The sequence below is a fragment of the Desmodus rotundus genome, chromosome 5 (assembly GCF_022682495.2).
Source record: "Desmodus rotundus isolate HL8 chromosome 5, HLdesRot8A.1, whole genome shotgun sequence".
NCBI classification, from domain to species: domain Eukaryota; kingdom Metazoa; phylum Chordata; class Mammalia; order Chiroptera; family Phyllostomidae; genus Desmodus; species Desmodus rotundus.
Window position 1 is genome coordinate 132,770,838 of NC_071391.1, and position 24,708 is coordinate 132,795,545.

General features: G+C 38.8%; 1 protein-coding gene across 5 annotated transcripts in view; it reads left to right on the top strand.

Annotated features, from left to right (window-relative positions):
- CCDC85A (coiled-coil domain containing 85A) overlaps positions 1–24,708 on the top strand; it is a 166,455-nt gene that overhangs the window by 119,851 nt on the left and 21,896 nt on the right. For 3 of the 5 annotated variants that reach the window (XM_024553052.4, XM_024553053.4, XM_024553054.4), the window contains exon 3: positions 7,612–7,688. The exons of the other annotated variants lie outside the window; for them this stretch is intronic. In XM_024553052.4, the coding sequence (XP_024408820.2) occupies positions 7,612–7,688 (77 nt within the window). The remainder of the gene's footprint in view (positions 1–7,611; positions 7,689–24,708) is intronic. 5 annotated transcript variants of the gene reach the window in all.

A 24,708-nucleotide genomic window follows, 5' to 3' on the forward strand; every position in this document is an offset into this window, starting at 1 on the left:
AATGACAGATTTTTTTTTGTCCTCACAAGGAAACATAACCTGTTCTGCTGTGCAGCGCTCCCTTCCTCAGGTGGCTCCCTGACAGCTCAGGGCCCCTCACTCAGGGCCCAGTTGAGACCCACCCAGCCCTCCGCAGCTATGCTTTCTCCTGGCCCTCAGTCCACCCCTCGCAGGGGAGGCTGGGAAGAGAATATCCAGGTGAAACTTATATTTCTTCTGGTGGGTTTATGTAATCAAAAGGAAACCTTATTAAGCAGATATCCTGTTGAAGGGCCTTTATATTATATTCCAAGATATTAGCAGTAGGAACAGTCCATATTTTGTGCATCCCTCACAATTTGTTTTGTCTCATTTTTTGTTCTTCTCCACCCCTTCTACTCTTCTTTCTCCCTCTTTTTCCCTCCCAACCACACATGTGCACACACACTTTTGGAGCCCGGTGAAAGCACATTTCAGATTTCTTATTGAAATTATCTACTAGTGATTAGATCTGACGTAATTTGGAGACTTCCCTAAAGATTTCATCCAAAGTTTAATGTTCCAAAGAATGTGTTTCAAATGCCAAAACAGAATTGATATTAGGCTCCATTTAAATACAATCTGTCTTGCCTGGAGTGATTGAAAAGATCTATACTATGAAATAATTTCCTTTCAGGGCACTATCTACATAACTGATTTATTGGTTGACTCATTCAATAAATTTTTTATTGTGCCAGGCACTATTTTAGGCATCTGGAATCCATCACTCAACACAATGGACAGAGATGCCTGCCTTGTGGAGGTGACATTCTGATGGGGGGGATGTCTTGTATAATAAATATGACAGATGAGCAAGTTAATTTATATGATATATGGTGATAGGGTATCTTGAAGAAAGTAAGTAAAACAGGCTAAAGGAGGATTGTGATTGTGAGTGTGGGTGGAGGTGGGGACAGGTTGCAGGATTAAATGAGGTGAGTCTCATTCAGAAACTGAGATTTGAACGAGGGTTTGTAGGAGATGAGGAAGTTAGCCACGCAGCTCTTTGGGAGAAGAGCACTGCAGGAAGCGCGTCTGTGTGTTCAGGAACTGAAAGGAGGCTGCGTGGCTGGAGTGGGAGAGGTACCTGTGGCCAGATGTGGAATCTGCCGGACTTTTTAAGGACTTTAGCTCTTAGTGTGGTGCAAAGTGGTGAGCTACTGCAGGGTTTTGCATGGAGAATGATGTTCAGACTTAGCGTTTAGAAAGGAAACCCTTGTTAATGTGAGTTTGAAATAGACTTTGAATGAAAACAGACTTGGGGGTGGAGGGAAGAACAGAAGCAGGGACGCCTGTCAGGAGGCTACTGTGAAGTTGGAGTCTTGGGATATTTTGGAAGTAGGGTCAACAGAATTTTCCAATGGATACAAAGTGGGGTGCAGCCACTTGAGGGAATACAGCCAAACATGGGCTAAGTCTATGTCTAAATATGAACAGCCAAAAGAGAAACACAGTTTTAAAAAATTAAGCGATGGAGGAAGGTGACAAGACAAACATCCTGTCTCCAGCTGCTGTCACTTGCCCCTTCTTGACTGGACTCCAGGATATGAGTCTCCCCAGCCAGTGTCTGTGAACTCACCTTCCCTCCTGCCTGGAACTCTCTTCTCCAGTATCTTTGCATAGTTGGCCTATTTTCAGATCTATGTCCTCAGAGAGATCTTCCCAGGCCATACTCCCCAATGTAGCTGTACTTCCCCAAATCTCCCTAGGCCGGTACTCTGTTTTGTTGTCTTTATTGTGCATATCGCCTCCACAAAATATCCTATTTGCTTTTCATTGTCTTCCCCACTGGAATGTGAACTCCCTCAATGCACAGACCTCGCTTGCTGCTGCCTCTGCAGCATCGAGAACAGCATCTAGGACGCAGCAGGCTATCACTGTTGAGTGAAGAAGTCTTGATGTCAAAGTAAATCAAGGATGTGTTATAAAATGAAGACATGAAAATAAGTAGAGAGAAATTATGAGTCACTCAATATATGATTTATGGCACATGAGAAGAAAAAAACTGAAAGAAATCCAGTGAGTGGGAAGAACTGAAAATTAGAGAATTATTGAACTTCAGAGTTAATAAGGGACCAGCCCAACAGTACAAAGGTAGAAATCTTGGCAGAATCTCATTGACCTTTCTCTGAACAACTCCATTAACATGAAGTACATTACTGTATTTTTCAATCTTTGGTATTCTAATTATTAGAAAGCTATTTTTCATACCCTGCATAGAAGGATAAAAAGTACTGGACTGGGCAGAGTGGGTTGAGTATTTGGCCAGGGGAAGGGGTGGGCTGAGAGCCAGAGCAAAGAGAAGTTAAGGCCAGTGAATAGCCATGAACAGGTGTCTAGATGGGAGCTATTGAATAGAAAATAACTACCTCATATTTCTTTTAGATACGCACAGAACGAAGGGCTTGAGAAGACTAGTGTGAGCTTCATAGGTGGTAGACTGGAGCAGTACCTGACTCGTTCTCTGTCGATAAAGCAGTCGGAGTTAAATATCCAGGCCAATCTGAAAATGCTGATCCAAGCAAGATTTCTAAAAAATAAGTATCAAATTATAGTGAGAAATGTAATCACTTATACTTCTGGAGCTAATATAAATTTGAAGTAGGAGGCTAAACTTTGCTAGCCTGAGGAAGGAAGAGAAATACTTTTAGTCAGAACAGTAATAACGTTTGACATATAATTCTCAAGTAATTTCCTTAGGAATGTGTTAAAGCCTGTGGATGGTGGGATTAATCTGGGACTGATACAATCAGTGTCCTTAGAGTGTGGGGTTTGTTGAAGAGATCGCCTCTGGGTTTGCAGTCAGTGCCATGGGATGGACTCTGGCTGGGGGAACTAACTCTTAGCCACAGAAAAGCTTACATCTGTAAACCCCTGGCTGCTATGGTCTCCAAATGATTTTCCTCCTGTATACCCTTCAAAATGCTCTACTTTATCTTGGAATGGACCATTACCGGATTTTATTTTCTGCCCTGAAATTTTGGCGGTCAGACAGCACTTCATCTCATCAAAACCACTCAACAGTTTCACAAACTGTAGACAGTTGCAACTACCAACGATAAACCTTTTATGTACAACAATCAAGAGTCCTTCATGGGTGATTTTAAGGATGGGTGTTTGCCTACGGAGAGAAACTGAGTGCTTTAAAAACTAAGGGGAAATAAGAGACTTTGATATTTTGATCTGAGTGTTTTCAAACTAGTAGAGGAAAAACCTGAGCTACCTTGTATAATCAAATGCATTTCAAGTAGATTGAAGTGAAATCAAGTCCAGGATATTTGCGTAAGGAAAATAATCAAGATATTGAAAAGGCAAATATCCATCCAGAATATCTAAAATCAGGAAGAAGAAGGGAGAACTTAGAATTTAACTATGTATGTAAGAAGCGTGACATAGTAATGATTAGAAGATCCACGAAGGGAAATCACTGTGAGGCTCCAGCAATGAAACAGCCTCTTGAATATATTTGATCCTAAGCGTTAGGCCAAGTTCACTACCTTCTGGGTTTCATTGTCTTGTTTGCCAAATGAGTCAGGGGGTTGAGGACAGGTTCATTAGGCAATCTCTAGGGTGCACTCCAGTTCTAAAATTGGAATAATTTATAATATGTGAATTTAGTGGAATTCTTATGACTATTTCTTACGGTTCTTCTGTTGCAAGAGGTGCTGTGGACTTTTATATGTAGGTTCAAAGAAAAGTGAGATACCTGGAGAGAAATGGTTTCTGCTATGAAAATATGCACAAGATTTTCCAAAGAATGTCTTGAGAATGTAGTTGGATTTTTGCATTGGTACTATTTACTTAACCTTGCTTTTCTAATGTGTACACGTCCATAGGTTTCCCCTGGTGGAAAATGAAATAAAATAACTTGGGGAGATTAAAATCACCACCTGCATAGCTGTGTCTTGACGGTGACTTTTCCAACTGTGATTGTGGGAAGCAACCTGGCCTTTCCTCCTTTTGTTCCTCAGGATTTCTCCCTTTCTTTTTCTTCTTGCCATTCCGTTCTCTGTCCCTGTTTGCAATAAGATGACTCCTGGCTTCCAGCCCGTACCCACCTCTTTGACTGTCAAACTGCTGTCCATCCATTAAGCTCAGGTTTCTCCTTCAAAAGAACTATGGCCGATGTTGCCCCCTTTCTATACACATGATTCAGCACTGAATCTCATAACACCTTATTGTTTATTTTTTTTTGCCTTCTCTTCCCTCAACTGGTAATATAGTTCTTGAAGATACATCATTCTTTCATACACTATATATCTGTGTAGAGTAGAGCTTAGAATTTGGCTGTTTTTCAGGGGAGCCTTGATGCTCATTCTCAGCATTCTGAAAGCCAAAATGGTATTCTGAAATTCAGTTTTAACAGCTGTCAGCCACTGGTATAAAATGTAGTAATCAATTCCAGTCAGAGGATATTCTAACGCAGTTGGGAGTGTGAGTGCCTGTGTATCACTTTATAAGTAGAAAGAACACCAGTTTTTGTCAGACGCTTCTTTTAGGTCAATGCACAACCGTATTCCACATCCCCTGGGTACAATGCAAGACCAGCTATTGTGTAGTTGATACCACCCTGGAAGCCCCTTGAGGAACAAAGAAAAAGAAAGCAGCATGGGGAAGGGGCTGTAGCAGACATGGCCAAACAGGTTCGTTCCTCTGGCACAGAAGGGGCTCCTCTTCTTCCCTATACACAAAATTTTAACCAGTTTTCTTTCTTTCTTTCTTTGTTTCTTTTTTTAAATAATGATCACCTAGGACTGGGATGTGGCTTATGATGTGAATATTTTGAAAGTATGGAGTTTCTTACACTTTATCCTATTATGTTTTATTTACAAAGGTTTACATATTTTCTTTCCCATTATTGCTTCTGTACTAGTACTTAGGCTTAGCTAGCATATGGTGCAATAACAAATAAAACTTGAAATCCTAAGGGATTAACAAAATATTCGTTTTCTCTCACTTCACAGTTAAAGGTTCAGTGGTTCCCTCAGTGGCTCTTCATAAAGGGACATGGAGACTCAGTGATGATTTTACAGTATATTTTAGAAAAATGTTTGCTTACTCCACTCCCATTAAAAGATTACATAATCTGTTCCTTGATGAATAAAACAATTAACAGCATGACTTCTCTTATTTAGGCATGCAAATCAGCTGTTCTTCTTGTTTCCCTCCCACCCCCAGAAGTTTTCTCATTTGTTCTATCCCTTCATTGTTCAGTAATAATTGCAACAGAGACTTAGGACTGAGCCTGGAACAACAGAACCTTCTGGAACACAGCATATGGTCATATAATCCTAAAATGGAATTTGTGCCCTGAGAAACCTAAGGCTTGGCAAAACTGGTCATCTTTTCATCCCAAATATAGAGCAGCGTCTGACAAAAATCAGTGACACAATAAAGATTAGATTAATGAATGAACTCAAAACTCTCTTTAGTTTTGTCTTTACCATAAAACTATTTTTTCCCATTAGTTTACCTGTCTAAAATATGCCCTAGCTTTTCCTATAGTTGCCTGTATTTGCAGTGAGTGCTTTGGAACAAAGCTTTGCATTTCATCTAATTTGACATTAAAAATTGGGGAAAGAAATGTTTTCCAAATCAGGAATTCACCCTCCACCTTGTTTTGTGCTGACAAAACTTTTAAAATGTAAGTAGAAATTTAGTGAAAGCATCACATCAAATACGTAAACCTCAAAGATTTTAAAAAGAGAACTACAATCAAGCAACTGAGATAGGTACTGTATTAAAATCCATTTAGTAGCATTTTTCAAATGTCACCTGAATCGCTCTGTATAGAGTCTTTTCTGCTGCTTTAAGTATTATAGCCTCAGGGATAGTGGAGCTGAGGGACAGTAAAGATAAGATGTAAATTGTGCACAAAGGAGAACAGAAATGTGTTTGTTGGTGGTTAAATGGGATATTTCTGAACAACTTTTCACTTGGATGGCCCTTCTCAAGTGGCTGTTTTTCTAAAGTAGAAAGAGGGACCTGCAAAACTGTAAATCAGGCAATCTACATTCATATTTTGATGATCTGCAAATTACTTATTCATTTTCTAGAGTAAAGTAGATTCATGAAATCAATAAGTTTGTTATTCATTTATGCCTTATACTTCTTTTTCCATTTGGAAGAATCCATTAAGCAAACTCTTAACATTTCATTGAGCGAAAAGAGAGAGAGAGAGAGAGAGAGAGAGAGAGAGAGGGAGAGGGAGAGAGTGCGGAAGGGAGAGCGCATATTTCTAGCAAATGTCTTCAGTTTCCTTCACCTTTGTGTTTCTCTGTTGTCTGGGGCTGCTCAAGGCTGTTTTTTCCATTGGTGTGAGATCCGTGGGTGGTTAGGGTAATGTCAGTGGTAAGGACTGTCTGCAAACATTTGTGAAAATAGGCTGTTAATTGGTCAGGGATGAACTTACTTGTTACATTTGTGAATTAAGGACTGGAGGTTCTTATGTATTTTAAGAAAATGTTGATTTGGAGGTCACCAATATGGAATTGGGGTCATATAATCAATTTCCATATACAATTAGAGTTTTCATGGTGAATTTCAGATCAAGCTGTTAATTTGCATCAATATTCATACTAACCTCAGGTTGTTAGGGGCGCCAAACACTTGCCTCTCAAATGCACTGAGGATGAACAAGCACTGAGGAGGACCTGCTGCTTTACTACTAACTCCGGGGACATGCTGTGGGCTCTACTGTTATGTACATTTTCCTGTACTGAAATCAGTGTGCTCGTGGGTAATGAACTGCAGCTGTGTTGCTATAGGATGTGCTTGAACATTTCCGCTTTAATGAAAAATAATTACTGTCAGGTTGTTTCTCAAAATGAAACTCCTTTCCTGATACAAAGCTATAGACTTTGGAGTTTCATTAGGAACAGAAACTAAGCATGATGCTGACTGTGAGCTTTCAGCACACACCTGAGCTTGTGAAGAAATTAAAACAAGAGTCAATTTTAAGTCAGCCCCTGGTTAACCCGGAGGTTTGGAGAAATTGGGTCTCTGTCACACACAGCCAAAACGGCAGTCAGAATTCAGCCTAAGTGTATTATTTAGCCCTCTCACAGCTATTCTCTGAATGACAGTCTCTTAATAAGTGTACCTTTGTGACAAGAACAAAACGGTCTTAAACACTTGAAATATTTATTGGGAAAATGAAGGGAGCTGGATATTTGAAATATTTTTTTCTGTTTTTAATATCAGCTTGTAACTTATTTTGGTTATAATTAACATTACAAGGAGTCTTATGTGTGGGACAGCTCTTGAAAGCTCAACATTGACAAAATAAGCAGAAAAGAGGAAATGACTGTCTTCAACATGTCTGATGTTCTGAGCGCTACACGGTGCACAAAAGCCTGCAATCTCACCACCTATAAACTTCTCTGATTTTTCTTGACATGGTACAATTGTTCATACTGTGTGTAGTATCAATAGCGTCTGTTACTGTTTTTCTGGGGAGATTTTTTTTCTCTTTTTTTAAATAACAGCCTTAGTCATTGCTACCTGATTTAAATAAATCAAGCTAGAAATATCCTGAGAGTGCCCTGAACAAGACTTGTGTGTATAATGTGAGTTCTTTCTTTTTGATTTTAGAATCAACCTTGTCCTATGTTAGGCAGCTGGAGGCAAGAGTCAGACAGCTGGAGGAAGAGAATCGCATGCTGCCCCAGGTGGGTGACTTCCGGAAGCTCCTAGCTAGTCAGTGTCATTTGAGATGTAGCATTTTATTTGTAATTTAAAGCCTCAATTACATTCTCTCCTTTAAATGATAGAAATCATTCTGTAAATAGCCATTCATCTCTGTGGAGTGTGATTACTTTCCATAATGGCCATCATATCCAGATTCTTAAGTGTGGCAATAAAAGATGAAGATGTCTGAAATAAGAATGTGAAATAATTTGGGGAGGAAAAGGGAGAAACATGAAGCTATGTAGAAAGTACTTGGATAGTACTACTCATATACATTATGCATGTAGTTGGTGAATGCAAAGAAAGGACTTGTATTTAAATAAAATTTCGCTAATTTGCGAGGTAGGGAAAGCTGTAGGTATTTGGAAGGTTTCATGTTTTAATTAAATGAGTACATTCTAAAGTTCTTTGTGATGTAATGGAACTCCTTCGGTGCAACAGTGTGATGACAGTAACTGACAGGTTTTACTTTGGGGCGTCATTTCTTTTCCCTGGTGAATGTAAAGTGCACTTTTTCTGGAGTTGAATGCCTTGCCGTGTGTTTTACTTATACAACTGTGTCGATGGGGTGATGTCTTGGTGAAAATGATGTTGGGCCTTTGAGGCAGTGGCTCTTGGGAAATGTTCTGTTGATGAGTTGAATAAATCTACTGATTTTAGGTTGGTTTCCTTTACTGATATGTAGACAATAATGTATTTTAGTATTTTATAAAAATGAGCTTTTTAAACATTTAGTTGCTAATGTTCTTTCCACATTTTGGTGATTATTTCTATTTCATAAGTGACGAAGGGAAAATTAAAACTCAATTAGCTAGTAAGCAGTAGTTTAAATGAATATACAAGGACTGGTTGTAAGGCAGGAGCAGATACAGAAACAGTCATGCAAATATGCTTTGGAAAGACATTTTAGGTCTTTTGAAATCTTTTGTTTTTAAACTGCTTTTGCTCATTCATGAGATTCGGGCTGTCAGGTACTCTAGATAAGGGTGCCTTTCTCTTTCTGCCCCTGGCCAGCCACCTCGCTAGAAATCGTGACATTAAATGAAATAAGTCTACTTATCTCCTTTCTCAAACTATACATGTGTTATAACTCTTGACAGAGGAATTATTTGTATCATGAAATAAAGTACTATGTATAGAGTTTTTTCTTTATTCTTCTATACTTTTAATTTTTAATTTTTTTGCCATTTTTCTTTTTATATTGTATTTACAGTGTGACTGTGCTAGGACCCTTGATTAAAAACTTCTCTGTTTGCCAAACTAAAAAATATCATTACTTTATTGTGAACATTATACATGGTTATACTATCTCAGAGGCAACTGGGAATGTACATGAAAGAGAAAATGAGATGTTTCTTGGTTTTCCTCTGAGTGGAATTGAGGCTCACATCAACATTGACATACTAGCACGTATGCTGGCTTACTGAAAAGAGGAACTACAAGTGTGAAAATGATTACAGGATTGATTTTTAAAAATCTACAGCTGTGTTACAGGCCTTGAAGGGAAATCAGAAGTCTTCACCTGATTTGTGTGTGTTTATTTAAAGATATAGTCCTTACATAGTTTAGATGAGATTTAAAAAGCTTTTCATGTGTAAAGTGTTCATACATATGTTGTTAAATGCATTGCTATTTTCTAGCAAAGAAGATTTTTTTTCCTCCACAAGAAATGGCTAGGGAAGATCACATTTTATTGAATTGAAGGTGTTACTGATGTGTGTTCCCCCTTATCATATGTACCATTAATAAAGAAAAAGATTCTTGCTGATTTCAGAGTTGTTAAAATGGAAAGATGTTTTAGAATTACACAGCTACTTATGTGTCCAAATTACTTTAATACAAAGAAAATCTGTTATTTGAAATACAATATTGGACATATGCAAAGAATACAATAGCTTACCTTAGTTCAAAAACAGTATTTCCATTAAATTTCTGTATTTGATAGTGATGCCTTCTTTTACAGCTAAAATAGATAAGATAGAACCACCAGTGGCAACTACTTGTGTAAACACAACAGAAATGAACATAGACCGTGAGAATCATGTAAAGTGATTCCTCAGTGGGAGGCTGAGACTGGGGCTGGAAGACACAAAGGATATGTAATTTCTTCTTAGATGTCAATGCAACTATTACAAATAATTATGACATTTCCCTGAAGAAACTATTTCCGATTGCATGGTGTTAGCTGATTTGCAAGGTCAAGCCAATGCAAGAAGCTAACATCACTGCATAAATTAGTCTGAACACTTGATTTTCAGTTTTAAGAGCTTGCTTACTGTGCGTTGATTAGAAGCTATTCTTTATTCCCATTTTTAAAAATATGTCCACTTGTTTTTGGATAAATAGGAAAAGAATATAGTTGGCAATCAGAATTCCAACTATATCAGATGTCTTTTGTGACTGTCTCCAGTTTCTTTGCTGATAATTTAGTGTTTACATTAATTATATAAAGCATATTCCCAGAGGAAAAAATCTCCTTCATGCACATTTTTATTCTTTATGTAAAATTGAATATAATGAACAGAAACTCCCAACTTTTCCCTAGCAATACATATTTTAAAATAAGCAAAGTGAGTGTGATAATTGCCGTGGATTTCTCTCTGGTTAGGTGCAAAAGCTTTCATTTCTTAGTTTATAAATGACAAGGTTCCTCCCAGCTCTTGAATTTTGTAGGCCTGGGCATAAATGAAGTTTGGGTCCAGTCTTATACCCATGCAAAGTTACCAAAGCCTAGAACGAAAGGGTTTTGTTCAAGAAGAGGTAGAAAAATGCAGCGAAGATTGAGTTGGTTCTATCTAGTGGTAAAGAGGAGACCACAGGAAGTGTGGGTGGACCATCAGTATAGACACCGTGGCAGGTCATTACTCAGTGAACACAGAGCTCTTTGCTCGGCCATGGTTTCTAGAACATCCTACAAGGACCATTGAGCTATACTTTAAATCTGATGTGTGAGCACAATAATCAAATGTGTCCTAAAGAATAGTCTCATTATTTTCAGAAGATTTAATTTTGATAATATGAGATCTATCCCTTTAAAAGATTTTTAAGTGTATAATACAGTATTGTTTTCTATAGGTATGATATTGTACATTAGATCTTGAGAAATTATTCAACTTGCATAACTGAAATTTTATATATATTGATTATCAACTCCTTATCTCCTCCCCCTGCCCCCAGCTCCTGGCAACCACTATTCTGTCCTATCATTGTATGAGTTTGATTATTTTAGATATCTCTTATAAGTTTAATCATGTGGTATTTGTCCTTTTGTGAGAGCTTATTTCACTTGGCATATTACCCTATACGATCCAGCCATCTTACCTCTGGATATTTATCCAAAAGAATTGAAATGAGGATTTCAAAGAGATATTAGCCCTACCATGTACACTGCAGTACTGTTCACTATAGCCACGATGGGGAAGCAACCTAAACGTCCGTCAACAGATGGAGAAAGAAAATGTGGTAAACGCATACAGTGGGATGTTGTCCTTTGCAAAGTAGGAAATCCCGCATTATGTGACAGCAGGAATGAACCTGGAACATGCTTTTTGAAAGTTGGTACAGATGATCACTAATGATCACCTGCACTTAGGGTATTCTTTCTGGAACATGTAAGCTAATGTAAACATTTTTTTTTACAGATTACATTTAAAAATATTTCAAAGGGTTGCATCTAACCTCTCATAATACACGTAATGCTAAAACTGTTCAGACTGATCTGTGAGCTCCATTCTGTTTATATTTAATGTGATATAAACCCTAAATGAAGGTTGTGTGTTACTTAAACAAATGTAGCTGCTATCTATGAAATTTTACTAACTTTTAAATTCGGTGAGGTACGGTCACCCAGAGTGAAATAAATAGGAATTTATGAAATAAAAGACCCAATATGGTGTAAATTATTTTACAGAATTTTATATAAAATTTAAAAGGAACATACCTATTACATGTATACATTTACACATAAACACAAACTTGCTGTGGGTAAAGAGATTTTCCAAGTTGGATAGAACTTTACATATCACATTCAAAAATCCCGTCTTTTAAAGGCATATAAGGTTCATAGAGGTTAGGAGTATAGTCTTGGTCACACAGGTGATTAAGGGCAGACTGAGGCCAACATGTTCTATTCAGTGTTCTTTCTAGCACACACACAGTGCCTCCTTTAATCACTTCGTGTCATTAATGTAATTCAGTGTAATTAACCTGTTAAATCTATTTTTATCCCATTGTCAAATTCTTTTTTAAACACTTTATCTTAAAAAATAATAAGGTATCTTCTTAGCCATCTAAGATTTCTTAGACATATATTCTATTTCTGCTTTAAGGGAAATATTCTATTTATTTGTTTGCTTACTTACAGAGAAAGGGGAAGGGAGGGAGAAAGAGAGGGAGAGAACATCAATGTGTAGTTGCCTCTCATGCATCCCCAGCTGGGGACCTGGCCCACAGTAGGCATGTGCCCTTAACTGGGAATTGAACCAGCAACCTTTTGGTTTGCAGGCCAGCACTCAATCCACTGAGCCATGCCAGCCAAGGCAGAAATATTTTATTTTTCTTAAAGTCATCGTCTGTCATACATTTTTTAAAAAATGCATTTATAGAGTCTTCTCTCTTCTCTGTCAAAATCATAAAGTTTTATTGTACAAACACATATACTCCCATCTGCAGGAAACATTCATACTTGACAGAATGCGGTCAGAGAGGGCCTTTACTGTTCAGAGTGAGTTGGAGCGAAGTGGGTGGGGAACAGATAGTTACAAGAGTAGTTTTCCATGAAATTTGACATTTTAGCCCAAATCCAAAAACCTTGCTTAGATCTCTACTCATTCCATTGTCCTTTTCTTGATCACCATGAGGATTTTTAATTCACATCTAGTCAAGATGTTCATGTACTGTATCAGCAATGAATTCTATGTAACAAGAAAATATCTTAAGAGTGGATGATGCAGAATACCTTTTTGGTGGTTTTATTATGGATAATACCACCCTTTGAAGACATCAGTCACTGTTCAAACCTAAGAGCAATACCACTTACTGTTTAAAAACCATTCTCACCTATTCTGTGTTGAGTTTGGATTTTGCATTATTAATAGGATTTGAGGCATGAAAGGAGCAGTCTGCTGAGTGGGCAAAGTCAATTAAGGACATGTGTTAAAAGTCCTACTGGGAAATCTCTCCCCTTCGTCCAGTGTTCTGGCACCAGCATGTATTTGAAAAGCTTAGATAGCCCCTCTGTGCCCCAGACACCCTCTCCAAACAACTCCACTTGAGACCAATAATTTAGAGGGGTTTCCAGAGTCAGAAAAGGTGCCCTGACCTGCCTGCCTGTAGCGTCCTCTGCCTGCTGGCTGCCGTGGGTCCAGCAACTGGGTTTGAGAGCCATGGCAACTTGGAGCACCACTGAGAGGGCCCCTTTCGGCAAGTGTTTCTATTTCTGTTGTGCTGGCACTCAAAAAAGGGTCTATTTTTAGGAATGGAATGAAAAATCCCTCTTGTGTAATTTGGTGACAATGTGGCCTCACAATGCAGTTGTTCAGTGCGTTGGGGAAGGGGCAGGACTGTTTCCAGAGCAGTTTCTGAACAAAGGAGAAGAACCTGTCCCCGTTGCCTTAAGTGCTGAGGAGGGTGCACAGGAGCTAAAGAGATTGAGCTTCTCACTTCCATGGTAACACAGGTCCGGGTCATGTCTCAGAAAAGCCCCCTCACCTTGTGCTCACGCAGGTTCCTGGTGCGCTGGGCAGAGGAGTCTTTCTGACACATGGATTTCCCTCTTGTGCTTTTTCATTTTTGCTTTGGAGATAGTTTATGGTTGTTCCTCTTTCTACTCTTCACATTTTTCTAGCTTTGCTTTGCAAGTCATTTTTGTCTAATAGGGCCATAAGTTGATGGCTCTTAAAGGGCTTGCATTGCTCTAAATAAAAAAAAGTTAGTAACTATTGCACAAAGAGCAAGCACCAGGTAATACCTTCCAGGATTCTTAAAAGCAAGTGGTGGTGTTTTTTAATAGCTATTTACATGGAAACTACCATTCTGTACTCCTGAGGGGTAACATGTAAAGAAGAATTTTTTCATGGGTCGGACGGAACTCTATATTGCACAGCCTGAGTAGAATTTGAATGCTACTGAGAGGAGAAAAAATGTTAAACCCACTAAGGGTAGCTGACCACTAGAGTCCTATTTGGGAAAAATTGACTCTGCCAGAGGAAGAGTGCTTGTGGATTACTGTTTTCTCTAAATCACCATGATTTATAGAAAAGATAAGGGCTCTTATGTATAGTTCAATGGCGTTTTCAGAGGACAGATGGGAGCAACACAAGTGGTGTGAGTGTCCTGGAATAAGAGGCAAATAGATATGGAAAATAAATGTATGGGAGGGAAGTCATGCTGGAGAACCTAAATATAAAGGGAAACTGAATTAAGGCAAGTGCTAAAGTCTTTCTGAGAATGTCGAAGGGTAAAACCGATAGGAAAAACATCTAAGGCAACATGGAAGGCTCTCGAAGAGAGGATGTTGACAGCATTTGTCCGTGATTCCCGTCATGAGGGTTCTCTTTTGAGAACCTCTGATACATGGTGAGAAATCTTCATTGTAGTGAGAGAAAATAGGTGAAACAGAAATGCAATAGAAAATATAGCTATGCCACTTATTAAGCTTGTTAGTACAATTATTGAATTTAAAATGTACTCAGTTCTTAGGGACTGTGGTATCAGTCTTCATATTTAACATGCTGCTCTTTTATATGTACACTGATGTGTTAGTAACTCTGTTACTAGGGCATATTAAACTGGTTTTTGACTTGTAGCAGCCATAAAAGTAGCAGCATTTTTGTTACCTGTCCTTGCAGAATTTATCACAAAAAAATTATGGTTCTCTCTCAGCATCAAGTTTTTCTGCATAGTGATATCAGCTAGAATCACAGAGAAATGGATGAGAAGCAATATGGAGTAATATTCGGGAAAAATTTGAGATGGAACTATAGGCGAAATTAACATTGCCTTTTCAAGATGGTTTTCTACTCCCTTTGGCTTTTTGAAAAATCTGAAGTAAAGTCAAAAGTTAAAGTTAAAAGATGAAACAGTCTTTCCTTAATAGGATAAGGAAATAGGCTTATAGAAAGTGGAAAATATTGGGTAGCGTTTGATTTGGGAATTAAGTTAGTTAAATGTAAATTCTATTCAAATTTAATCAGAAAAGCAGGAAATTATGAAAACTGGGTGTGGTGGAAGCTTGTAATGACGCCGAGGTTCCTGAGCGGTCAGTCTCATCGCATCTCCATTTCCTGCCGGAGGTCACTTCCCCTGTGACTGATGCGTCCAAAGTGTCGTCTAAACCATGCCATCCTCCCCTTCATTCTGCCTCAGACCTTGCCCACAATGGTGCTTAGGCGTTTTTCATTTAAAAGTATTTCTAGTTCCTTTCTTACTGTAGCCTGAACAAAGTGAAGATGCTTATAACACATAAAAAACTAAACTTGGTGCCTCTTGAAAATTGGAAGTTACCTATATCCTCCAAATGTGAAGTAGACAGATATAAATGTACTATAGGTAGTGTTTACATTGCCTAAATATAAATATACTGTAGACAATAAATGTAATATAGATAAATAATTATATCCTTTGGCAAAAAAGGCAGTTTAAATAAAGTTCTAAGTGATTTGAGACTTTACAAAATTATATTTCAAAAGCTATCATTGTGTGAAAAATAAGCAAAGTATATCTGTCATTTTAGAAAGCTGAGATATAGTCATCAGTGACTTTGGACTTCGTTAGTAATCAAGTGATTGCAGGAGGCACCGTGAAAATGCTAGAACAGACACTAAGTGGCAGTGACCAGACTTGGCCTCATCAGCTGCCACTGTGCGGCCAGTTGTGCCGTGACTGAGAAGGGCGATGTGGGAGTTGTCAGTTCTGTAAACCCATGAGTCTTTAACCCTAGAAAGTCTGTGTCTATTTGTAATGTCCACACAAAATAGGTGTACCCCTTTTTATTTTGACATAAAATTCCTTAAAACTACAACTTTATACCCTACTGGGTCTTTCATTTCCAGGTGCTGATTTATGTCATTGTGGGTTATTCGACCTCACTGGGTTCTAATGTTAAGAAAATTTCATCATATAGCTATTACATTTATCTAAATTGTATACAGTCATCGTATCTATCTTTGAAACTCATATCATATCAAATATGCATATAGCTGAGCTCATGTACTAGTCTAAGCAGTATTAGCTTTTGTGTATTTTGAGAGATAGTGTGCAATCCTCTAAATGTTTATTTTTATTCATTATACAAGGGGAGACAGAAAAAAACCTGGAATTACCTTCTCGAGGGCGGGCCCCTTCTAGGATAGGTTTCCCCCACTAGGTGAATGTTCTAGAACCCCATCTGTATCAGTGTATTAGCTGGCGTTGTTGTGAGAGGCTGTGCTTAGCCTCAGGGAATTTTTTTTTTTTTGAAGACTCTTTCAACATGTTTGCCCATTTCATGATGGGTGCTTTACGAGCACACCTGCCCATAGTGTGCTGAGCATTCAGCAGTGTTTGGCCCCAAATGGGATGTCCCCTGTGCCCCACCCTCCCTATTCACCCAATCTCTCCCCATGAGACCCTTTCTCTGGATGATGAAAGTGTTCAAAGGGAGATGTTCTGCTGATGTGGAAGAGGTCAAACAAAAAACGGCAGGAGCACTGAAAGGCATCTAAAATGGACGAGTTCACAAACTGTTTGAGCAGTGGACAAAATGCCTTGACAGGTATATTACATCAAATGGAGAGTATCTTGAAGGTGAGTGAAGTTTAAATATGTGAGAATAAATACACAGTTTTTTATAAATAAAGTCTGGGCTTTTATGGGTCTCCTCTTGTATAAAATTATGTGTAATGGACATAAAGGCACTCATTTTCCCTAAAGGTATACTTATTTAAAAATAACATGAGTTTGATAAATCCATATGGATTTCTCTTTGGTCTTGTGCAAAGTCCTGTTCTTTATTGGGAAGTGTGGTTCTTTCCAGCCCTGAACATTCTGAGTCCGAGTAAATGAAGGCTTGGGTCTGTGTCTTCTACCCATGACGAGTTACCAGGTCCTAGAATGCGAGGGTCTTTGCTGAAGAACAGATGGAGAAGTGTGTTGAAGGTGGAGTTCGCTCTCTGCAGTGTTAGGGAGCAGCTCACAGAGGAGTGGATGGAGTATCATCACTGCCCAGGGAGCACAGTGCTCTGCGCTCTGCCATGGTCTTGGAGTTGAACTTTAAATCCAGTTTGTAAATACAGTATTTCAAAAAAGATCCCCAAATCATGAAATCTTACTTTAAAAATACAGTATTATAGGTGTTATTATTTGGCAATGCCTTTTAACAGTTGGTACAAATCATAGTTAAAGATCTGAGCTATGATCTTTATTGAGGACAAGAAGTTAGGCTCTGTACTTAGGCCTAACGTAAACATTTTTTTAGAAATCACATGTAAAAATATTTCAAAGGATTTCATATAATAAAAGGAGACATGACATGTCAGAGATAATTTTTTTATGTATGAGACAATAATATAGGAAATGTTAGAAAATTAACTTATTTAGCTCTAATTTTTATCAGAAGTATATTTTTATTTTAAAACCTAATATAGTTTCAGTAACTCCTTTCAGGAATAAGCCGAAATAAATTACTGTGCAGAAAAAGAAGACATGAGGTAGCATACATTAGCTTTTGCATTGTGACCAGACTGAGAATAAAAAGGCTACCTGCACATAAATCAAAGTCAAGTCTGCTTTACTTGTGATACACAGAAGGAACATGTTCAGGAGAAGAAAGTATTTTTTTCAAAGGTATCTGATTTATTGGACTCATTCTGTAGCGTAAAGCATCTGAAGTGACAGTCAGCTGGGCCTTTCTTTAGATGCTGTGGTTGACACGGAGACGGAAAGAGGAATTGGAGGAGGTAGACTGGGAGGCGATGATCAGTGTCGCTGTATCAGTTTATATGGAGCTTTTACACAGTATCTTTCAGGGTGCATGCCATCGAGCCCATAACCTGGTAGCAGCCTAACCTCAGAAGCAAGTTACAGTGGGTGTAGAGAAGCAGTAGGAAGAAAGAACATGTGAAATAAATCATAGGCTTGCCTTCATTGTTTTATGACTTAGGGACCTTTGATGGGTAGGCAAGTCATTCTTAGTAAGAGAAGATTTGGGGGTTATGAGTTTATTCTAAGAATTCTACGAGGTAGTTTCTATATCAGTAAGGGGGGAGTATTATGATAAGCAACCCACCCACATCTGTAAATGTGGCGTTACTGAAAGTGATGGACTGAGTTTGCTCAGACCACACCAGTGCAGACTGGTGAAACAGAGCTGGAGTCAGCTCTCTTCGCCCTGTGGGCTTTCCCTCTGGGGGCTGTCCCATGGCCTCCTAAGTCTGGGCCTGACTTGGGCTGCTGACTGGCTACCCCAGTGATGTCTGGCCCAGTGGCTCCCAACATTCTCTGGGCTGAGACAGTCCCGACTCCTGCTTGGGTTCTACTTTGTCCAGGCCCGAAGCCTGTAGAGAAAGCACTGCTTACCACGGTGCTCTAGTGTTTAGCTCAGAAATGGAAGTGGGAAGGAGGAGTCACTGTTAGGAAAAGAGATAGTTGATTCAAAGATTGTTCCTCCCTATTGAAAGTGCTCCATTATCCTTGATTCAAGTGTATTTACCTGGTCTAATTCTTTCCTGTGGGAGAACTTCTTGTCCTCAAACTTCTCAGTACCTCAGATATTTGTGATTTGAGGAGTGCTCCTAAAGTCGAGGCACGCAGATACTAGCAAGCCCTCTTTCAGAATTTTTATCTTCTTTGAGGTTTTTGGAACTTCCATAATAAAGTTTAATGGAAAAGAAACAACTTTTGAACTATCACTTTTTTAAGAAAGAGAAAAAAGAATAAGGAGGCAGCAAACTTACTCACTTAAAATTTGTGGACTAATTATTATTTTAGTAGTTTTATTCATCTAGGTCAGCAGTTTTCAACTACATGTTGCATGAATTTCTAAAACATGCAATACCTGACCACTTAGGGGCACTGACCTCTTTTTCCTTAGACTGTCAAATATAAAAAAATGACAACAGCCAACATAACAATAGCTTTCTGGTGTTAATGCCTTGCCTTTAACCATAAATATTTAGGTCATAGAATAGAGTTGCATCTTATTGGTCACTTTGCATAAAAGGTTGTGTGTGATTGGTTAATTCTTGGTACCAGAAATCCTTATATACAATATAAGCACCTATTTTTTTTTTACAAACTCACTTTGGAGCAGAAAGGGTAGGTAATTACTATTATTTTTGTAAATCAATCAAAATTATACCTATTTTTTGTTAGATTGGCAAAAAATAAATTTTCTGGTGTGCTGCAGAATTTTAGTAACTAGTTTATGTGTGCCATGAGATGAAAAGTTGAAGGTCACTGCCCCGGCTATTGTTCTTAGCAGTTATATTAGAAAAAATTGAATACAGAAACGTAAGGGTCACAGAAGCAATGTGTCTGACTCAAACGTGTAATAGCAAAGAAAAGGATTTGCTACTATCTTTTCTTTACCTAAAATGCCTCTCACTTGCAACAGAACAACAAGCGAGGCAGAAGTTCTGGTGTTTGACAGACAACAAATAATAAGCCCAGAACCAGATGGGAACCATCCTGGACTTTCGTGAAAGCTGGCTCTAAGAAGGGAGGCTGGTTAATAGCCAAGTTGTATCAGCTGTTTTGACACCAGGGCAGGTGTGTCATCATTGCCCAAAACAGGGAGTTTTTTAAGTTTAAATATTTTCATGTTTTAGTAAATTTAATATCCATAACTACAGAAATCTCATGAAAGAAAAGCAGAACATACACACTCAGAAACAAATCTCAATTCCAGTAAATTTGATCACAAATAATTGTGTGGGAATGCTAGGTCTTTATCCCTTTGGGTGCCAAGCTTCTATTGAGTGCCAAAAGCTAGCAGAAGCTACAGTTGGAATTTGGGTGCCAGTGTTCTGACCAAGTTTTAGACAAAGGGAGCTTTAGCAACTTTGCATCTTGAATTTGGTTATTTTGTTTGGTACCAGCCTCATTCACACCCCACTATTTCAATATGTGGTTCGTTAACCTGCAAAGCTCACATGTGTTTGTCAGTAAGTTCTGCAAATTGTGTTTTCAATAAGATAGTAGGTGATGGCAGCTCAGTTTCTTTAACAACTTGAAAGGACTTTGGAGAGGTCTATTTAAGGCTGCTTCCTCTGGTAACTTGGGAAGAAGGTGGCTCCTGCAGCTGCTCGGGCACTCGGTTTTGTTTTTTGAAGAGCATTTTCTCTGTTAGGGAAACCAGTTATACTGAGCCTTTGGCACTTGAGAACGAGATCAGGTTGCGCATAAGAGCAGGTAAGAGCAGCCGCCCCTCCAATGTTTTTCACTTAGAAAAAGTGCCCTGCTCAGGATTTTGATATCGACGAAGTTCTTCAGAGTCAGTCATGAGAATGTGATAAAGCATCTGTCAATTCTGGGTGGCTTCTTCAGGCTATAAATTGGTGCCACGGTGATTTTAATAAGGAATAATAAGGACTTTAGGAATAAATAAGATTTTATTATTCTTTAAACCACTAGAAAATGTTTGATATCACATTGATTTTTAATACTTTTTACCTTATGAAATTATGCTTTTTATTTTAGATGTGTTTTTATGTTAATTTTGTTTGAAGGCATCAGTGCCACTGTTTTAAGTGTTCGGGTCTTAAGTCTTTAGGATGCCAGGAGAGACAGACACGGTAGGTCATGAAAAAGATAATGTCCAATTTTTTTTTTATTTTTACATGTTCTTTTTTCGTTCAAATGGCGGGATGGACGCTTGTTTTTGTTATAAGCACTAACTGCAACCTGCGTGTCAGCTGAGGTCCAGACTATTGGGACGCTGGGCCCCGTGATTGTCTCTGTTTTGTAGGTGAGGGAATGTCCACTAATGGGCAGAGACGAGGTCTGTGCCCAACTTTTGTTATCACTGGTCTAGCTTTCTGTTTTGTTTTATTTCCTGAAACCTGTTATGTGGCAAGTGTGTTTCTCTGGAAGCAAGGTAGCTATGAAAACACCGCCACCATCGTCACCACCATCATCCCGAACAAACTTCTGGTGAGGTAGTCTGAATTGGGATCAGCCAAGAAACTCAGTTTAGTTTGTAGTCCATCATCGGTTTCGCTATTCACTGAGAGATTCCATCACTCTAACATTTTCTTATCACGGGAAGATCTCACCCTTTTATCAATCTTAAGGACATTTCTAGGCCCTAAATAAATTACATAGGAAAGAATATTTGTCTACTTATCACTTCCCTTTAAGCTGCTTGCCTCCTTCTCCAGAACCTGCCCAGACTATTGCAGTCTGCAGTGACCTTCTCGTCCTTCCTGCTGGGGGTTGGCACTTTTTTAGTAAAAGTCCAGAGAGTAAATATTTTCAAACTTGTGAACCATACGATGTGTTGCAACTGCTCAGGCCAGCAACTGTAGCATCAGAACAGCTGAAAACAGCCACAGAGTACATCGAAGTGAATATGTGTGTCTGTGTTCTCATAAAACTTTATTTACACAACCGGTGAAGGGGCTGGATTCAACTCAGCAATTAGTTTGCTCACCCCTGCTCCACACTAAAATAATTTGTCAATTATTTGGGTTATTTCTTAATATTGGTGTTTTTATTTAATTGGGATCTCTTATATTGTTACATAAATTTTCATTTGTACATAATGAATTTATTACACACAAATACTTTTTTCAATAAGTATTTTTTTATTTTTTTGTTGGCTCCTTTGTCCTATCGTCTCCACACTGGCTCTAAAGTTATCAGAATCTGGGTTTTGAAATGAGCTGTGATTGACCAGAGGAGCTGGTTGAGCAAGAGGCAAAGGTAGTTTTTACTAACAAACCACTTAGCTTTGGGATGAAAATTCGGTGGAGATGAAGGTTGCTTGCATTTGACTTGAAAAGGCAAGTCCTCCCACCCAGGAAGAATAGTTGTTGTGGGACATCAGCTAGGAAATTTGTACTTTCCTGAAATACCTGTGTATGGTTGGTTACTCTAGTGAGTGAGTGGTTATATTGCTTTTGTGTCCTGGCTATTCTTGCATGTCTTACGGAGATTGCTAGGAAGATAACATGGGGCAGGCTTGTTTCTAGAATAGACCCCACGTGGCTGGTGGGTTGGAAAGAATGTGAATTTCTATATAGTCCTTCAAAGAGAAGCAAAATTCTAAATCCATGTTGATCAGTGAATGAGGAAAACCATTTCTGGCTTAGGCGGAGATCAGAAATCAATTAATCACTCTTTTCCCTTAAATGGAGGCATTTTGTGAAAGAATAAGAAATCAGGAGATTACTGGTAAGAATAAAGTGGATTCTGTGGTTTTCTGGTTCTTCATGTTAATATTCTCCTTTCCCATGATCTCTGTCAAATATATGGGTTTTAATTAGGGCATATGTGTGTGTGGAAAGGAAAGAAAGGAAAAGCCTTGTCTGCAAGGTGCTTTGGAAAGAACAGAGGAGAAAGAACGAAGGCTAGTTCGTGTGTCCAGCATGTTGCTTGCGGATCAGAATAAGAGCTACAGAAAAGTGAGAAGGAGCCTCACTTGTCTTTTTGTATTTGTCACTAGGAATGATTGACATCAGAAGAGTCATGGGGTAGACGAAAGATTAAAAAGAGCCAAATGTATTCCCCTTGCTTAGATGGTGACTAATAGCAACCTGACAATTATCAAGCTTCTCTATAGCAATTAATGTTTTCAGAGTGCCTTGCAATCGAGTTTATTAGTCACCCTTCACAGCCGCCACATGAAGCTAATTGAGAGACCTCTCCATTTTAGCACCGAGGACAAGTGACTTGCTGAGGGTCAGGCAGTGAGTAGCTTATGGAGCTCATTAGTCTCTGGGTCATTCTTCTCTTGAGTAGGCAAAACACGTTTTACTTTTTAAAAAAATATCTCTAGCCAGCCTTGAAAAATTTATTATTAATGGTTAGTCTGGTGGTTTCCCAGAATGATACTGCAAATATTTTAATTTTTAAATTTTTCCTTTTTAAAATTTGCCTTTCCTAAATAAAGCTTTATGATGTCACTTTTCAGAATTTCACAATCAACGTTTCAGAAAATGTTAGCTGTGCATTCTAAAGTTTAGCCAGGTCCTTTACTCAGGCAATGCTCTCAGAATGTTGGCCCTTAAGTCCTTCACCCAGAAACTTCAGGAAAATAAAAATTTTTAACCAGGCAAACTTGGTTTGTGTCATTAGCTGTGGTCAAAGTTTGTATGGAGGGTTTAGGGAAAAGTATTTTAAATTTCAGTTATGCATGCTACCCTTTATCCTCAGAATCTGGGCTAGACGAAAGCAGTGGCCTTGCTATTTGAAATGAAAAAGGTTTACGTTTCTCATGAGATTGGTACAGGGATATTCATTCAATGGGAAGTGATCAGTGAGCTTCTACTGCTTTTCTTAGTAGAACCAAAACAAATCTTAATAAATGTGGAATGGGATTTCTTTAGATCATGGGAAGATGATGTCTTGGCCATTCATTGAATATTTTACTCCTCAGGTACTTTTTGTGTCTGTTATGTACAGATACTGTTTCAGACAATGAGTATACAGCCTTGTATAAGAAATTTATGTAGCTTACATTTCAAATGGTGGGTCATTATTAAAAATAAGTACTATCTGGGAATGATGATCAGTCTGAGAAAACAGAGGCAGGTTACAGATTGGAGAGTGACTGGAGTGACAGGTATTACATGGAATTAGAAAGGCCCACTGAGGAAGTGACATTTGAAGGGACCTGAAGGAAGGGAAGAATATGGCTAGAAAGGAGTATTACAGGAAGCAAGAACAGCAAGGACAAAGCCTTGTGCAGGAATAAACTAGTCATGTTTGAGGAAACAGGAGCAAGAAGGCTAGTATGGCTGGAACAGTGAGTGAGAAGGAGAGCGACAGGAGGTGAAGTCAGAGAGACAGGCAGGGAACAGAGCCTGTAGCTTTGTTGACAAGGTCAACTCTTTGGCTTTGGGTCTGAATTGGTGGGTGGCCATTGGAGGAATTGAGCAAGGTTGTGATGGCATCTATTACCATTTTTAAAAGGTCACTGTCGATGTTGGGTAAAGGGGACAGAGGCAGGGAGAGAGTAGACATAGGGACACTCGTTAGGGAGCTAGCCTGGTAATCTAAGAGCACAGACAGTTGCTTGAATTTAGTGGTAGGGTGCAGATGGTGAGGAGAGGGATTGGATTCACAATATATTTTGAACCAGAGCCGAGAGTGCTGTGTGACAGAGCAGATGTGAATATGAGGGAAAGAGACCCCGTATCAACTCACAGGTTGCGCACTACGGCACTTTTCACGTAGACTGCAGTGAGTGGCATCCAGGGTGGTTCAGCGTGGCGGCTCTAGAAAGAGTCGAGGATGACCCATTGGATTTTGATCTAAGCAATTATATGATTGGTGTTGCTGTTCACTAAAATGAGGAAGACTGAGAGGAGCAGACTAGGAGGTGCAGGGAATCAAGCTGCTTTGGGCATGCGAAATTTGAGATGTTGGGCACCTCCAAGGAGCTGCCACATACAGGGTTAGGTGTATGCATCTGGAACTCAGGGCAGAAGTCAGGGTTGGAGATAAAAATTGGGAAGGATAAGTCACTATGGGGCTGAATTAGGACTTCCTGTAGCGTGCTGAGGAAAAGAAGAGGTTGTGGGCTGTGCCCTGTGACACTCTCAAACATAAAGCCAGCGAAGGAGAGAGGAGTGTGGTGCCAAGGGGGAGAATGAGGCCCATTTTACATTTGTAGTTTCTCAGGTTTTCTGGATGATCTTTGATTGTATTTCCTGTACTAATTATGCAACACTGTTTTATGTGTTACTGTTTTAATTCTCTGATGGGTCCCAGACTTACCTTTATGAACATTATTTACCTAAATGAGCATATGTAAGTTTGAATCCAAAAATCTTGTTTTCCATCATAAATCATTTATGTTAG